Source organism: Cynocephalus volans, chromosome 6 (genome assembly GCF_027409185.1).
Source record: "Cynocephalus volans isolate mCynVol1 chromosome 6, mCynVol1.pri, whole genome shotgun sequence".
Taxonomy (NCBI): domain Eukaryota; kingdom Metazoa; phylum Chordata; class Mammalia; order Dermoptera; family Cynocephalidae; genus Cynocephalus; species Cynocephalus volans.
The window spans coordinates 78,104,483-78,123,291 of NC_084465.1; the positions used below are offsets into that span (position 1 = coordinate 78,104,483).

The window sequence follows — 18,809 nt, forward strand, 5'->3', positions numbered from 1 at the left end:
ATATTAATTTTCATTTCCTTCCCCAAATTTGGGAAGCTTTTAAGCCATATTTCTTTGAATACATTTCTGGTCTTTTTCTTTTTTTCTTCTAGGATTTCCATTAGGTATGTATTGGATCACTTGATGAAATCTCCTTAAGCTTTCTTTAATTCTCCAGCTTTTATTTTTTTTCTCTTTCTCTTCTGATTAAATTATTTCTAGGCGCCTGTCTTTCAGTTCACTAATCACTTCTTCTGCTTGATCTAGTCTGCTGCTAAACATGTCTAGTAAATTTTCCAGTTCAGATATTGTGTTCTTCAGCTCCACAATTTCTCATTTGCACTTTTTTACATTTTATAACTGTAATTTTTCATCCACTTGTTCTGCTCTGCGCTGAACAGTAGAAAAGATCAATGACATCTACCAGTGTAAGCCACTGTGCTGTTTTCCCCTAAGTGGCTAAAATGTGCTGAACTCAACAGAATTTCAAAACTAGCAAGATAGAAGCCAGTTATTGGGGGACCCCTCAGAAAAGATGGGATGCTGGACCTGTGAACTAAACCCTTCCCTCCTGTAGGTGAAGCTGTGAGCTAGGAGGTCTCTTACTGATCATATGGTGCTATGTCAGAGTCCTCAGTGAGAGGGTGTCCCAAATATACCTCCCAACCTAATGAGTATGGTTTTGTTTTCTCCCAGGGTGCAGAAGCCTTTGAATTAGTTTCTGAATTCTCATAAAGAAAATTAAACTGTGAATTGTCACTGAACTGATATGTTTTTGGGGGGCAAGGAGGTACAGGCCTTCAAATTCTATCTTGTTGCTGACATTACTCCTGTCATTTGGATTTTAACATCAAATGGAATTTTTATACTCCTGTTAAAAATTCCCATCTTTGGTATTATTTAATTTATCTTTGCAGTTTCATCTTGACAGGCTCAATTTCTCCAGTTTTAGTTCTGACTTTACCAGACTTCTTGGCAACTTTCTATCTAGTTAGACATGTTTTGTCTTGATATAATCTTTTCTTTTGTTTACCTAAATATCTTATTTTTTTCTGTTTCCTTTTATTTCATTGGCCATTTCTTTCTAGGGAATTTCCCAGGTCCTCCTCCTCTATCACAACTCTGAGTATTGCTAATCCTCAAGACTTCTTCCTAAAGCCCCATTTATTCTCTTTTTGACCTCTTTCCCTATTAATCTCATCAGCCCATATTGATTTAAATATATATTGTGGTAGATGGCAAATAATGCACAAACGTTTCTCCTATTCCCTGAATGCATATACCTTTGTAATGTGACTTCTTCCATAAATAGGGGGGATTCTACCTCTCCACCCATGAATCTGAGCTTAGCCGTGTGACATTCTTTGGCCAATAAAACATTAACAAATTTGATGCCAACACAGTCTTAAGTAGTGCTTAAATAATGAAGTTTACCTTCTTTTTCTGCTGGGAATTTTTCTGCTGTCAGGTGACAAAATCCAGCTGAACCCATTTGATAATAGGAGTTATGTTACTCTGTTTTTGTGTTGCTATAACAGAATACCTGAGACTGGGTAATTTATAAAGAACAGAGGTTTATTTGGTTCATGATTCTGGGACGGCTGCATCTGGTGTGGGCCTCAGGCTACTTCTACTCAGGACAGAAAGCAGCAGGCAGCCAGTGGGTGTGAGATTGCGTGGAGAGAGAGAAAGAGAGAGAAAGAGAGAGAGAGGAGAGAGAGAGGGGAGGTGCCAGCGTCCTTTAAACAGCCCTTGTGGGAGCAAATAGAGTGAGAACTCACTCATTACCCCCACCCCATAAGGAGAGTATTAATGTATTCATGAGTAATAGGCCCCTCATGACCTAAACAGCTCCCAATACTGCCATATTGGTGATCAGATTTCAACATGACCTTTGGGGGGACAACATATCTGAATTCTATCAGGAATCAAATGACCAGTCACCATCATCATCCTACCAATAGCCAGAACCAAGTGCTAGACATATAAGCAAGGCCAGCATAGATTAACTGGCCTCAGATAATCTGCCACTGATGGCAGAACCACCTGGTTGACTTACAGACTTGTGAATAATGATGAAATGCTTGTTGTTTTAAGAAAATGAGTTTTAAGATGATAATTTATACAGCCACAGATAAGTAATAAGTATGATAATAACTGCAAATTATCTCTAATTGAGACACTCTTCTGAGCTCCAAACTTAAATATTGACCTGCAGCCGTGACATTTCCACTAACATGCATCTCAAACTTAACATGTCTCAATATTTTATATCAAAGCTGTTTCACATTCGATCAATTCCATCTCAGTAAATGAGACCACGTGGTTGTTAAACACAAAAATTAAGGATTAGTCTTGATACTTTATTTTCTTTCATCTCCTAGACACTGTTAATTCTATTTTCAAAATAATTCCTAAGTCCATCCAATTCTTTAAGTATTCATGGCTCTTAGGGTACTCACCTGTCCCTTGTTTTACCATAAGATATTCTAAGCTGGTTTCTTTGCTTTCACTGTTGTAAATCTCTACATTGTTCTCCATGTGGCAACCAGAATAATTTTTAATGCATTAGTTCTTTTAATTGAGCTTCCTTTTAGTGAATTGACAGATTAACAATATTTTTTCTCCATAAATCATATTGAATCTAAATATTGTTAATAGACTACTGTGTAGTAAACCTGCACATTTTCTTTCCACATCTTGAGATTTATGATCACCAAGAGACATTTGTGTTGTTTACAACCCCATTTATGCCAATTTTAGTTTTTATTATTCTTATATAATTTAATTACATACCAATGGCAAAGATGATTATAAAAAGAATTTTTTTTTTTTTTAATGGAAACTAAGCCAAATGTTTTGGGAAGATTTGATATAAATATAATGCTGAATTTTTGTTATAATTATATGTGACAGAGATAACTACAAAGATTTTTTTAAAACCTATTGCCAAAACCTAGGAGGGTTTTTAACTCAGATTGCTTCACATGAGTCTTTTGAGTTTTTCCTCCACTTTAAACGAAGCAAAATTGGAAATCATAGATGGTTTATTATAGGCTGTGGTTTATACAAAAGAGTTTGTAGAATCACAGTTCATATACATAGAACACAAATACACAGAGATAGGTGATTTTATAAAGAAGAGGAAATTTATTGCTTACAGTTACTGAGGCTGGGAAGTCCAGAGTCCAGGGAATGCATCTGGTGAGGATCTTGGTGGTGACTGCAGTGATACAGGGTATCACATTGTGAAATGGCAGAGCAGAAAGAGCAGAGAGTAACCACCTCATTCGCTCTCTTTTTAAAGCCCTCCAAACCATGCCCATGACCTCCATTTTCAATCCGTTAACTAAGGCATGGTCCTGCAAGCTAATCACCACTTCAAGGCCCCACCTCTCAATTACCATAATAAGATTTCCCACCCTCAACAGCTGCAATGGGGATTAAGCTTCTAATACATGAAATTTGGGGACAAAATTCAATCAATCCATAGCACGTATATTCAAAAGAAAAAACATGGTCTGGGATTATGAGGGTAGATTGGCCAATTCAATTATATTTATTGGTTTTTCATTGAAAGGAAATATTTAAAGTTGTATGTATTAATTTTATGACACCTGTTTTATGTGTCTTTTAATTAATGTCCAACTATCACCTCTTGTAGAAGAGATCCTGCCACATACAAGTTACACTACTTTATTTCCTGATTATAATCATTTAATTATCCTGTATCCTACTACTTAAAAGACAAGTACCACACCGTGGCTTCCAAGAGCCTTTAAGACATAGCAGCAGCCACTTCTACAGCTGTGTTTCATACCATTCACTCCCCCTCTCTCTCTCTATGGTCCAGGCACAATGGCCTAGCAGGTCGTTGAAGACCCAAAGCTATTTCTCACCTCAAGCCCTTTCCATACTGTTATAGCTGCCTGGTATGCTCCTTACATCTCTCTGGTGTCCTGCTCACTTGTGTGTATTTTTCAGATATCTTTTTAAATGCATCTTATTTATATACTCCTTTCCTGACTATCAAATCTAAAGTCAATGTCCCTCATTCCAGCTCATGGTAGCTTTTGTTTTCTTCCACAGCTTTACTATAATTTTCAAAGATTTTGTATTTGTGCATTTATTTTTTAATAAGTGCCTCTTTCTACCATTAAACTCCAAGTTCTACTAATGAAGTGATCTGTCTCTTAAATCAATTCTATAACTCCAGGGGCTGGTGAAAAAATGGAGCTCAATTTTTTGTTTATTAAACAATTAAATGAGGACTCAACTACGAAGTTGATGGCATTTTGTGAATTTGGTGGTGATGCACTGAGTGTAAAGTTTTCTTTCTGGGACTTTTGAGATTATCTATAGTTGGCTTAAAGTGCAAAATCAGAATGAAAGCAGATAGCAGTTTTGTTCATTATCTGCAATAATGCCATGTCTCTAATGTCTAGCTGTTTAGACTTTTGTGACAATCTTCTCTTGCTTTATTGAAACGTAAGGTTAGAATATATAGACCTCTTCTCTTATGTACGCTGCCAATCCTCAGATAGTATATGGCACATAGTAGGTACTAAATACACATACTTTTATTGATGAGCCATCACCATAGAAGAATATCTATTTTTAGAATTGGTCATGAGTTTTGTATTATTTCCAATAGTTAGTAGTTTTGGCGAAATTGGAAAAGTATTACAAAGAACAAATTGGCAGGATGTCAAGTTATTTACCATTTTGTCTTTTCTTCCTGGGCAGACAGAATTCATTTTCCCAGCTTCCTTACAATTAGTTGCAGGCAAGTGATTAAGATTTGGCCAATGAGTCATGAGTAGAAACAATACTACATCCCTCAGGTCTGCTCTGTGCCCTCCCCCAGCTCCACTCCCAGGCCAAAAAAAAAAAAAAAAAAAAAGCTCCAATACGCCACTTTCTTTTATTGTTCAATTGTTCCACAGAGAAGTTTCTGTGTATCTAGAGGAGGGTAGAGCTACAAGGTGAAAGGAGCTTGGGTCACTGACTGACAAAGTGGAGCAGAGCCTATCCCCAAATATTAACCCATCTTGATCTGTCATGTGATGAAGAACTGATTTCTACTTGTTGGACCACTGATATTTTGGGGGTGTTTGTGAGAGCACTCAACCCACTCTGACTAGTACAAGGAGTATTTCATAATGGACTTGAAGATAATATTTATCTATAAGTTTCTGACCATCTCAGATTGCCAAAAAATTTGAGGCAAATTTCTTTGTAGATTCTAGAGAGCATTTGCAGTCATTATATAAAGGCCAGCAATTAAAATAAAAACAATACTTATGGTAGAGTTAAACTTTGATATCACTTCATTACTAGGTGCTAGTAGGATTCCTAGAAACAATTTCAAGTACAAATTATGTGCTCATCTTAAGCTTCTCATTCTGACAGCAAAAAGTTGAGATGTCGCCCTCATCCTTTCAATGCTTCAACTGAACTATTTTTTTATATATTCAGAGACAGCTTGAGATAGATGATTCATTTTGTTTCATTGTTTTCTAGATTCACTGACTGTGGAAGAGGAATGCAAGTTGTTGAGTAGCAGGTGGCTTTATTGAGTGGCATTCAAAGCATGAATTCTCTATAAGGTCTACTGCTCTGATTATGACCCTGAGTGCTGAGGTTTTATCCTGCTAGGGCAGTGGTAAATCTTTAAGGAAGGGATGCCTCCTTTCATCACACCTTTGCTCCCCATGTTATGCACAGTCAGAGGGGCTCCAATTCCAATGGAATAAGACCCTTCAAAAGAACACTCAACCAAAATCCACCTTGTATAATTAGTTCTGTTCTGCATTGAAATAATAAACACATTCTATTATACATTCTTTAATTAGGTCATAAATTTTGCCTTTCAAATTTAGTTATACCTGGCATTTACTTATATAATGTGACATAGAGTTCTAACAAAATTTTTTCCTCTGAGAAAACTAGTTTTTGAACATTATCAACTAATTTGTCATTTCTCTAATAAATTTTTGTACCTCCCTTATACTAATTTCCAATATGTGTCTCTGGTTCCTCACTGATTCATTTATCTATTGTTTCATAGCACCATTTTATCATAATTATCCAATCCACTTCTGCCATATCTAATTTGGTAAAACAACTCTTCTTTTTTCCCCATTATTAAAATTGACTTAGCTATTTTGTCATATATATTTTGGAATAAGCTTTTCATAAAATCCAGCTCCAATCTTCATTAGTTATAGGTTAAATGTGTAAATTAGTTTGCATATTATGTCAAGCAGTCTCATATACAAATAGAAAACATATTTAAATACTTGTCAACTTCAATGCTGTTAACATTTTGAACAGTAAAATTCTCTGTTGTGTGTTTGAGGGTATGTCTTATGAACTGAGGGTATTTTGCAGTATCCTTAACCTCTACAGACTAGTTGCCAGTAGCAACCTTCCTTTCGTCATAACAATCCAAGAGAAGGAATTATCCTCTTTTGAGAATCACTGCAAAATGACCAAAGGCATAAAACTGAGAAGTGTTTATTCAGGAAAAACTACTTAACATCTGTCATAAAAAATAATGAAATTCTGCCATTTACAGCAAGATGGATGAACTTAGAAAAAATAATGTTAAGTGAAATAAACCAGGCACAGAAAAAACAAACAAACAAAAAAAAAACTCCACATGTCCTCACTCATAAGTGGAAGCTAAAAATATAAACAAATAAATAAAAAAAGAAAGATGCAACACAATCACAATAATTCCTTAAACTTTCAAAAGGAGAGAATGGAACCGAGGCCACCAGAGGTGGGAAGGGGGGGCCAGTTATTGAGAAATTGGTAAAAGGCTACAAAAAATGAATACATTGTATAATAATAAATACAGTAATTGTCCTGATTTAAGCATCACATATTGTACACAGGTATTGATACTCAATGCTGTATACCACAGATATGTATGATCAATTATGTTTCAATAAATATAGTAATTGTCCTGATTTAAGCATCATATATTGTACACAGGTATTGATACTCAATGCTGTATACCACAGATATGTATGATCAATTATGTTTCAATAAATTAAATTAAAAAAAAACCCACTGGCAACTTGTCATGTTTCAGCCTTGGGCTTCTTCCTTCTTCCTCCAGCTCCCTGGGTGCTATAATTCTACCAGGGTGGAGCAAGTTAGAAAAGCAAGCAGTTTCACTGTTGGAGGAGCTGGTTTGATTTGGAATGGAAGCCAGAAAATCTGTGGCAAATGAATGGGAGAAGCCAGTGTCACAGCTAGCTTGAGTTTGCAAAACTGATTAGGGCAAGCAATTAACTAGCATACTCACCAGAAATTTAACAGGAGACCTTGGGAATGAGACTGCCATAATAGGTTGTGATAGACTACTTCATATCCCTGGCTGTCTGAAAGGCTATATGCATATGCGAGGCTGTACACATGGCCAGATGAGACCAAAGAGGGTTTTGGTTATATACATATTCTTGGTTAAATAGGAGTTCTTGTACATGAACAAAAGAGGGGCAACAATATATTAAAAGCTGAAGCCAATTTATAATTGCCTAAACTATAAATGTGTTCCCCAATGAGCACATGGATCCAATGACAAAGGGAAGAAGACTTTCTGGCTCAGAGTGAGCACAATCATGGCCAATCATGCCGACACAAGGCCTAAATCTAGAAAGCCAGGACTAAAAAAACAAAACAAAACAAACAAACGAAAAAACCCCCAAGAATTTAAAAACAAAGCTGAGGCATCAGCATCCACACATCATAGGAGAGAAAGGCTCCACAGGCAAGTCACGACACAAACAAACACAGGAGCAATAATAACCTCTGTGGGAGAATGAAAATCCAGTTTGTAAGATACATTAAATGCAATTTCCAGTTTTCAGCAAAAAGTTAGAAGATATGCTAAGGAATAAGAAAAGTGTGCCATATTTTAGGAAAAAATAAATAATCAAACAAACGAAGTCTCTGATAGGCCCTGATGTCAGATTTAGCAAGGACTTAAAAACAGCTGTTATAAACATGTCAAAAGAACTAGAAGAAACCATGTTGAAAGAATAAAGAAAAACATGGTAAAAACTACCCTTCAAATAAAAATACTAATTAAAAATATAGAAATTATTAAAAAAGAACCAAATGAAAATAAAAAATGTATAGTAACCAAAACAGAAAAAAACCCTAGAGAGACTTAAGAGATTGGCATTCATACTATCCAAAGACTGGAAACAATCTACATGTCCATCAATTGGTAAAGGAATAAACAATCTGATATATGAATACAATGGAATCCTACTCAGCAATAGAAAAGAAAAGAGTATTCATTCAGTTCACATGTGTGAACCTCAAAACATTATGCAACATAATCCAGATGCAAAAGATCGCATATCGTATGGTTTCTGCTATATGAAATGTCCATAAAAAGCAAATTTTAGAGGGAAAGCAGATCAGCACTTGCCTGGAGCCAGGAGTGACTATAAATGAGTATGGGGGTTTTTCTTTGGGTGATAAAAAGGTTTCAAAATTGGACACATTTATTAAAATCACTAAAATGTACACTTAAAATGAGTGATTATGTTGTGTGTAAGTTATATACTAACAAAACTGTTAAAAATATTGCTTTTCATACCAATATGTATAGGAGGGCTTCTCTAGATCAAGATGCATTACATTTTTCTTGCAAATAATAATAATTATCACAGTATTAAGAACCATTGTACATATATTATGCATCACTCTTTGAGGCTCTTTAAATGTATAATCATATTATTTTTAACTTTATGAAAGAGGAAATAATAACCAGCATAATACAGATAAATGAATAGACATTCAGATTAAATAATTTTTTCAAGACTCTTAGGTAGCTCAGCTCTAAAATTCATGAACTCAGACAATACTTGCTATAGTACACTAGTGTGGGTGTGTGTTTGTGTGTATGTAAGAGAGATGAGATTTGTATTGAGTGACAAACATTAAATGAAATGGAATGTCATAGCAAATATATTTTTAGACTTCATAATTATTGCCTAATATGTATATATACAATCACTGTTAAAATTATTAATTCCTTAAAGATTAAAATTGCAATTACTCTTCCAACTGCCAAAAGATATTTTACTTTCAGTATAAGATTCTAAAAACAATGAAGTGAAAAGTCAGTCTTTTGACTTATTAACCACTTGAGAATAATAGCAGCATTTTTTGTAGAATTTTTGTAGATTTTTAGAAGATTATAATGGGATCTCAAAGTAAGATAAAATTCGATGTAATGTTCTCACTTTTTCGTTGATATGGAGCATTAGCTTATACACCAACATTTATAAGCATCATATCACAAAACATTCTAAACATTTTGGTACATGAATGGTCAAACCAATTACAAAAAATAAATTTACCTTTTTTTTTTTAACAAATGAAACATTCATCAATTGCTTATACTCTGACTTAAATTCATAAGCTTTATTATTGCCCATTAAAATGGTGTTTTGCTAACACAAAGATAAAATAAGTTACTTATAATTGGTAAATCTTCATAGTTTAAGAGTTTTCATACAGTGACTATGCAGGACAGATAAAAAAAAAATTAAGATTTAGTGGGAAATCTTACCACGCCAATGGAAAAGTAATTATTGATGATAGTGTAAGGCACTGGGTCTCCCTTCTCATCTTTGTCATTAGGTATGACTTCAAACTTCCACCTGTCCAACATGATTTCTGTGCTGTTTTCAATGTCTTTTAGGATTTTCATCAGATTCTCACCTTCATAACCTAATGGAAAAAAAAATTATCTTCAGAAAAAATTTAATCAAACAACAAAAGCTGTATTTATATGTGGTTGAGTATGTTTGCGTGTGTGTATTATTCTAAAGCTAAAAACTGCATTTAAAGCAAATTCTAACACCAAATGAAGAATTAGCTATGCTTATTATACTTATTCCAAGATTTTCTTTTTAAGCTTTAATTTGTAACACATATTTCTCTCCTGTGGTACAAATCATTAGTACATCCAATTGCCAAATGAACACTTCTACTTCAACGCCCGACAAAACTTGATATCAATATATTCAAAAGGAAATTATCTGCTTCCCTATCTTCGTCCTGTGCATTCTATTTCAGAAAGACACACCATCCACCCAGTTGCTGAAGTCAAAATCCCGGATGGCACTTTAGATGTCTCTCTTTCCATCACTCCCTCAACCTCATGCTTTCCCTTCCTCCACACCAACTTCAATTTATGTAAATGGTACTTCTTCAACTTTGTTTCATTTCATTTCTTATTCTGCCTACCCAGAGTGCCTCTTTTCTCTTTGGCTGGCTTGCTTCTATTTCCTCACCGTGGTTTTAAGTTGGCTAACAATTCTTTCTGGAAGCCACCCTCCCAAAAATAATGGAACGGATTCTCAACCTATGCAGTCCCACAGAATGTAGTTCTCAAAACTCTGCCTATCTTAGAATCAGTAGGCTGCATCTCAGTTATTTTTGTTTTTCTCACTACAGGTTCCCTTTACCAGGTCTGCCCTAGAGCAAATGCACAAAAGGTCATTTTTTTTTTTTTTTTTTAATGAAGGTGCTATAGATGGTCACATGGTCTGAAAAGAAAGTTACTGCTTAATATTACTTTTTCTCTTAAGTTTATCTGTAGGTATATAACATTATAGTTGAGACTGTAGACTAACCCTGGATATGTTATGCACTGTTTTTTTTTTTGGGGGGGGGGTTGTTTGTTTTTCCCCTTAACTTCCCTCAATGCTAGTTTCCTCCCCTATAAAACTTTAAGTTTGTTGTGAGGATTAAATGAGATAATGTATAGAAGGTCTTAGTAAATGATGCCTAAAATATAGAAAACAGAAAGTTCTCAAGAATATAATATTACTGATGATGATAACATCAGAATTTGAAATACTGTACTAAATTAAATAATCTCTCTCTTTACCCACATGCACAAGTGCACACACAGGCGCACACATACACATATTCCTAAAATGATGTTTTTAGTTGGAATGATAATTTTACAGTATTTTTTTTTGTGTGTGTATCCAACATTTGGCCTGTAACTTAGTAATTTATTTGTTGAACAAGAAAATGCCAGAGGCTATGAGTCCTCATTAGTGCTGTTAGTATACATATCACTGGAAAAACTAATTGGGTTAAAAGACAAAAGAACAGCAACTCTCATATGCCAACATTCCGTAACAAAGAATAAATTACATTTAAGGTGCATTTGTTCAATTAACTATGAGAAGGTGAAGGCAGCCAGAAACTAGAAGACCTTTTTTGGAGCCCATCATCAACTGTTGTTTTACACACATTTAAAAAATAAGTATGCACTATGAAATACAGTAGAGAGGGTAATAAACAATGACTACATAGACATAAACATTGAAAGTATCAAATATTATTTCAAAAGTTACCCAAAATTTTACAGCATAATTAAAAAATATTATTATTAATATTATACATATAATTGTACTCAGTGTTAAAATACTGAATGGTTTAAACTTTAAGATTAAAATAATTATATTTTTCAGCTATAGTTTGCATGTTTTTTAATAGTTCTATCTTTATTCTCAATATTTAATTTCTTCCCAATTTTTTTAAGAATTATAATAGCCTTCAAAATAAATTTTATATACATATATATTTATGTTTTATATATTTCCCTACTGAATAAAATAAAAATAAAAAAGAAATATATTCACCCATTTTCCAAATTCTGCTCTTGTTTGAGAATAAGCATAATGTTTTTTAGGCATAAGTAAATTTATATATAATAGTATAACATAATGTAATATAATATAATATGGAAGTATAGCATTTATATACATACACACACACATACTCAGTAGAAATAAGAATAAATAATAATGGTTTAAATCAAATGTTGACTTTGTCCTCAGCCATATCTCAGGTTAATAGCAGAACTGTTCAGCATACACTAGAATAGTGGAACAGCAACTAACCAGGAGAGAAGATGATAGGAATAAATGTAGTAAAAATTAAATATCACAGCTAGATTATAGTAAAGTCACTCAGCTTAAAAATCTTTGCCATTGTATATGTCTTCAAAGATTTTTATGGCTAAGTATGAAAAAGAATGATATCAATCAGTCTTCCTGCCAAGTAAGAAAGGAAGGAGGCATTAAATAAATATACTTAGAAAATTACATTTGAAGTTAACAAAAATGAATTCCAAACTGTAGTCACCCATTTAACAAATACCTATGCGCTACTTCTTTTTATTTATCTATGACCAAGCTTGCTAAATACTGATATATAACTTCTAATAGTATTTCTAAAACCTGAACTCACAAAGATCATATTTTTAAAAAAGACAAATCAAACCCACTAAACATGAAAGCAAAAAGTTATTTACAGAGCACAATTATTTTACTTTCATTATTTTAGTTTAAAGCCTATAATCACTTCAGGATAAGAAACAAAATAAAAACATTCTTCTTCAATAATGGGATGTCATAATAATGGCTGAATCTATCTAATAAGTCATAGAAATGTTTACAAATGAAAATCACATAAAGAAAAGTAACATCAGCTATTTGTGGGCACGTGCTCTGTTTAAACTCGATCACTTACCTCCCAACACTACATAAACAAAATTTTGAATGCAATAATCTTCAAATTTTTGTTAGATACACGAATTATTGCCAGAAATTGTGAAGAGAATGCTAATTATTTTTCAAATGCCTTAGGACATCCTATATTTTTAAAATCTACTTTTTCTAAAATATGGAAATACATTCTTGTAAAATAAGAGGCTTCAAGTCAATATGTCCCATTTACTGTAAGTGAACTAAATGATTGTTGGTTGAATAAAGTAATTTCTTTCACAAATGCTAAGTGTAATAATATGACTTAATAAGGTGCTCAATACAAACTCTGTGCAAAGCAGTTTAATACTTTGGCACAAGAACCGACAAGACAGGCACTATTATTTTTCTCACATTCTGGTGGGGAATCTAAAAATTACAGTTCTTAAGTAACTTGCTCAGTTACGTACCTGGCAAGAAAGAATCCCACTCTAAAGCATGTTTCTTTCTTAATAATCTCTAGCAAAAGGCTTGTCCATTTTCCTAACTGATCAATTTGGGCATCTTGATACCTCACTTTCCCTAGAGCCCCCATCTAATCCACTGGTAAGTTCGATCAGCCTATGCCCCAAAATGTACCTTTGACTTGACTACTGGCCTCATTGCATCATCAACATCTAGTCCAGTCCTTTTAGTTTTTAATTAAGACAACTATAAGAGTTCTTGTTTGGAAAACAGTAGTTCTGCATGTTTTCATACTTCCTGACCAGTTTGTTTTCCACCCCAAATTAATTTATTTTATGAAAACATTGATGTCATTGTGTCACTCTGTATCTGAAAGTCTTCGAAAGCTTCACTTTCCACTTCAAAATCAGTCAAATAAAATTCTTGCCACGACTAACAATTCCTTGCATTATCTTGGCTCCCAATTATCTTCCCAAACTCACAGAACTCACAGATCCCAACAACCCACCACTCCACTGCTGTTTCAGCAACCCTCCCCCTCCAGCCTTCCTTCAGTCCTTTCAGCACAGGAAGCTATTTCTCCCTCCTTATATTTTAGTTCCAGCTTAAATGTTATCACCTAAGAGAGACCTTCTTGAGCATCTAGCTAAATAGTTCCTTTGTATTACTCATTCTTTTGTAGCTCTGATCTCATGTTGTACTATATATTTTATTGTTCATTGATTTGACTATATATCCAATGAAAATGTATTCTCCAAAAGGGTAGGAGCCATCCATTTATTTACCTAACTCCATGTCGAGCGCCTAGAAGAGTGTCAACATACTAGGCACTCACAGAGAATTTGTCACTAATATATACTTTGACATGATACAGTCCTTTTTTGTCCATTGATATCTTTTGTGAGGTTTTATAAGAATCATTAGAGTATGCCAAAATGAACTTTTTTACATTTGAAGTTTAAGCTATTTCTAATTTAAAAACACAAAGTAAAATTATTAATTTCCAAATATAAATATAAAGGGTACTTTAAAAAGTTCATGGAAAAATAGAATTAAAGGATAATATGAATCTTTCAATGAACTTTCTGATGTACCCTCATATGTTCTAGAAAGATATAACAAGAAGCCACGTATATTTTTTCCTGTTTTTAAATTGTACACATGGACAAGGACAGGCAAATATAAGCATTTTATAAGTAATGGCTATATCTTTATTAATCTCTGCAGACTCCATGAGATTTAATTAAATAGATGAAAATACTCTCTTATTAAAGTATATTCTTACTGAATATCCCAAATAGGTTATAACTAAGTTTTTAACTTAGTCTCCAATTCTGTCTGTCTAACATGTACACAGCTTAGAGCTCACTAGTTGGCAAGATACTCATGGAATTGTTCTCTAACTTTCTTGTAAAACAGAGTTACTTAGAGAGTTTGTTTAAAAAGACAATCAGGTCTTTTTGTTCAGGTCCCACCCCCAGAGGTTTCCATTCAGTATATTTGGGGTGGGGTCAGGCCACTACATTTTTAACAAGCTCCCCAAGGGCTTCTGATTCACAGTCTTAGTAGACACTTTTCAAACTTCTCTAAGTGAGCTAGGATGCTAAAAATATTTAGCTTTTAATTCCTGCTTTTTTAGCAAAATTTGGTGCTGAATAATGATTTTCAGAGAAGTATAACCTATTAGTGATTCTTCCAAATATTTTAGGACCTCATCTTGAAATATTCTCTTTCTCACTCTGCTCCATCCATGTTATTCTATTTTCAGTTCCTTGACTATGTCAATTGACTTGCCACCTCCAGGCATTTGAACCTGATGTTCCCTCTGCCTGTGAAGTTCATCCCATCCCCACCCCCACCCCTGTTTTACTTGTCTGTGTCTTAATTTAGCCATTAGGTGTCTCCACTATGTCTTCTCCTTGGTGAGGTCTACCCTTCTATTTGGACATCTGTTTGTTTACTTGTTAGTAGAGCATCTCACCATTTACACATGACTTTATGTGCCACTAGAATTTAAGGTCCTTTTCTCACCTCTGTATCCCACATGCAGAACACACTGGCAAGCATAAAGTGGGTCTCAACAATTAAGTATTACTTAATGTACTCATTCCTTTGAAAATCCTTATTAGCCTTTCAATTTTTTCCTTGTTTGTGATTTTGCCACACAACTCATAGATTAATGTGGAGTATACTAACATTTATAAAGCAAATGTATTTCACAGGGCCTAGTTTCCAAAGCCCTGTAGTTTCAGGTATAACCTAACTTTTTAAAATTACATATAGAAATGTTAAGCATGCAAAAAACAGGAAACTTTCCCCAGGCTTTTAAAGTCTCTGATGTAGATAAAGAATTGTAATACAACAAAATTTCTGGCTCAAGGACAGATGCCCTTGGAGCAGGTTAACCTACTGATTGATATGTTAAGTTGCTTTATTTTTGTGTAAACATACTAAGGAAATTGCTGTAGGGAAAGAAAATGTTTGCTAAGAACAAGCTTCTGTTGGTGAATCAAATTAACCTTTTGCAAATTACATTATGGAATGCCACTTTGTTATTTCACTGATGTTACCAGCTTCTATTGTGAAACGACACTTAACCATAACTCAACCTATGTTCCTTTTCTGTAACTTTCTGGCCTGGAGAATAAATACTAAGAAAGAACCCCAGTTCAGGGTTAATTTCCCAAAGGAGGAATGCCTCTCTCTTGAGGGTTCCAGGAAATTAACCCCTTTGGGGTATCTCTCTGCTCAGAAGAAATGGGCTTTGAGTAATCCTTTTTGCATGTCTGTCACCCCGTGTGAGGCAAAGCAACAGATTAAAAATCTGAACATTGTCTTACATTTCATCCATGTTTGCCTCATTTGTTAAGCAAGAGAACCAAAAACCAGAGAGGTTTAGAAACTTGTCCTCCCTAGGCCCAAGTCTATAATTAGTATCAGATTAAAGCTCCACACCCACCGTCTCTTTGTCCACTACTCATTCTTCTACCCAGAATATCATTCAAAATTATATAGTATGTATGTGACATCAATTATATTTGCTAAAGTCATATGGCAGTTGTCATGCAGTAAAGAAATGCTGGGTGTTCTTGTGGGGGAGGGGTGTTGTCAACGGTGTTTCTGCTTATGTTGCTGGGGTGGCTGCTTTACCTCCTCCCCAGCGCAGGCATCTTGCTAGGTCATTGCCGGTCCCAAGAGGCAGAATTGCAACAGGAGGATGCTTGACTACATTGGCCTTCTCTGTGGAATCAAAAGATTAAAATAAAATACAATAATTGTTAACCCAGATAAAACAACAGTACAAAAGACAGCCTAATGCTAAATAAAGGAATTCCACTAGGTGCTTATGAAAAACAAACAAAAAATGTATTTTACAGATATATTCAATTATGAATTGTGATTAATTTGTATACATTTTTAGTGATTGATAAAACAGATGCTATTATTCACAAAACAATGGGGATTTTCAAAACTCATACATGAGGACAGTCTTTTAAATATCTTAACTCAGCTAAAAATGTGGTGTGTTTTATTTACTTCCATTAAAATCCTCAGGGATGCAGGAATGCAGCATAGGAACACCGAGGCATGACTAGGGTAGAGGGTAGGTGCCATATAAAGTCCTTTGCAACATCAACTCTGGGTACATTTTACATTAAGGAATTCTAAAAGTGAGTGAATTGCTAACAGTGTCCTTCCATTGTTCCCACTCATGGAACTGCTTTGTGTCAGAGCAAACGGAACACGACGTTAACAGCTGGATTACTCCAAGATCAGCAGGTTTTCTGTGAGATTAATCTTCACATCACATAGTGCTTTGGGTTCGGAGTAGTAAAGATCTCTGCCACTGACTTTCCATATGCTTTTGTTTGAATCATCATATGTCCTGAATGAATGTCACAAACATACAATATTTTTTTCTCCCTCTCCGCTCTTCATAGTCAAGAGTGCATATGTGCATAAGGATAAGGGGAATAGATAATTTAGTGATATGCCACAGCGAAATAGCCAAGATTTAGATTTTGGAGGCTAAACCAAGCCTAAAATTCCTACTATTTTCACTCTAAAAGTCTCCCAAGTCCTCAGACACTTTAAAACAAATTCATTAACTTTTGCAATTCTTGAATTCTAGTTTTCTTCTTAGAAAGTGCATAGAAATACTGTTTGCATCTTTTATTGGAAGGCCAAAAATCAGAATATTCATATTTTCTTTTTATTAAATATTAGGTTTAAAGTTGTTAAATCTTACTAAAAGTGTCGTTGACAACATGTATTCATGTTTAACTTGAATATTTTTCAGTGAATGAAATGTTAGACTATTCTCATTGGCATTGACTAAATAGAAGTTTGTTTTAATTTATACAGAGAGCAAAACTTTTGAGTCAGTTCTTTTTGTGAAAGGGCCCGTTCTTAACAAAGAATTGGTCAATGCAGAAACTGAAGTGAGACCTAGAAAAGTAAATATATCTTTTGGATTTATCTCCTCATAAAGGTCAATTCATGATCTATTCTTCTAAGAAGGAATCAGCTCTGACAACTGACTAGGTCTGAAAACACACGTAATTTTCTGAATTTATCAAGATTTTCTTGTGCTACATGCTTACCTTGTACCTTCAATTATGTTCCTGATTTGTTTGCTGATAAACATCAAGCTTTTTAAATTTAACCAGAGAGGCAATAAGGAATTATGTTAAAGTATGGGTTCTAATCCCACTAGCTCTGTCAGTTCACAGCTGTAAGACTTTGTTCTAGTTATTTAGCTTCTTCAGGCCTTAGATTCCCTATCTTTAAAATAGGGTTATTAATTGTTTCTATGTCATAGAGTTGTGAGTAATAAACAAGATGATTTGCGAGTATCGGATAGTACACGATAAATTAAAAATTAGCCACAATGATGATGATGATTAATGACAATGATACGAATGTACACAGAGGGTAAGGTTTTGGAGATCCATGTTTAAATGAAGTAAGTACATGTATTTGGCACAGATTTCATCAGAAATGCTAACATCCCTTTGGCATCCTGACCAGGGCAAAAAAACAACTCTGTAGACATAGTGAATACTATGAGAAATGGGTTAGAAAGTAAAGATTCCTAAATACTTGTAAATTATGTCCACTAAAATTTTGTACTCTAGAAGAGTAAATTAAATCAATAAATAATGTGCAACTTGCCATATGTCCAATTATTTCCAAAGATATTCATGCTAGCAATAAATACAAAATTTAAATTAAAGATAGATACATAGATAAAACAGAATTTAAGGCTACACTTTCACCCTAGTCACATTAACTATTACCTATGCAATCCAAAATCCAGCCCACGGTTCCATCTCCACCGCAAGCTAACACTCTGAAGTCAGGAACATCGCGGAAAAAGTTTAATCTGAAAAATAAGAATGTTATGGTGCATAATTGATATTCTAAAATGAAGAATTGTTCAGTTTTGTATTCTTAGAATTTTATTCAATGAAATACATTTTTATTTTATGATATTTTACATATCAATGATATTTTACATATCAATTTAGACACATTTTGTAATTATATATTCCAGATTCCATAAATTTAAAAATATTTTGTAAATATATATTGTAGATTCTGTAACGAACATACTATGTTTTCTTTTATAAACTCTAAAATTTAAAAAAGCAAAGTTAATCAATTATAGTAATTTTCATTAAGATATTCTTCCAGATGTGATCTGCAGTTCACATAATCCAGAATTACATATACTACATTGTTTTATTTAATACTTTTTATAAGTAAAAATTATCTTTTGAATAATTATATAAACGTGACTACTATGTCAGTAAATATAATGTA

The 18,809-nt window shown here is 33.9% G+C and overlaps 1 protein-coding gene across 6 annotated transcripts in view; it reads right to left on the reverse strand.

The window, feature by feature from the left end:
* Positions 1–18,809, reverse strand: part of DGKB (diacylglycerol kinase beta) — a 633,703-nt gene that overhangs the window by 393,933 nt on the left and 220,961 nt on the right. For all 6 annotated transcript variants that reach the window (XM_063099140.1, XM_063099138.1, XM_063099137.1 and 3 more), the window contains 3 exons: positions 18,284–18,369; positions 16,134–16,223; positions 9,581–9,741 (listed from right to left, as the gene is read on the reverse strand). In XM_063099140.1, the coding sequence (XP_062955210.1) occupies positions 9,581–9,741; positions 16,134–16,223; positions 18,284–18,369 (337 nt within the window). The remainder of the gene's footprint in view (positions 1–9,580; positions 9,742–16,133; positions 16,224–18,283; positions 18,370–18,809) is intronic.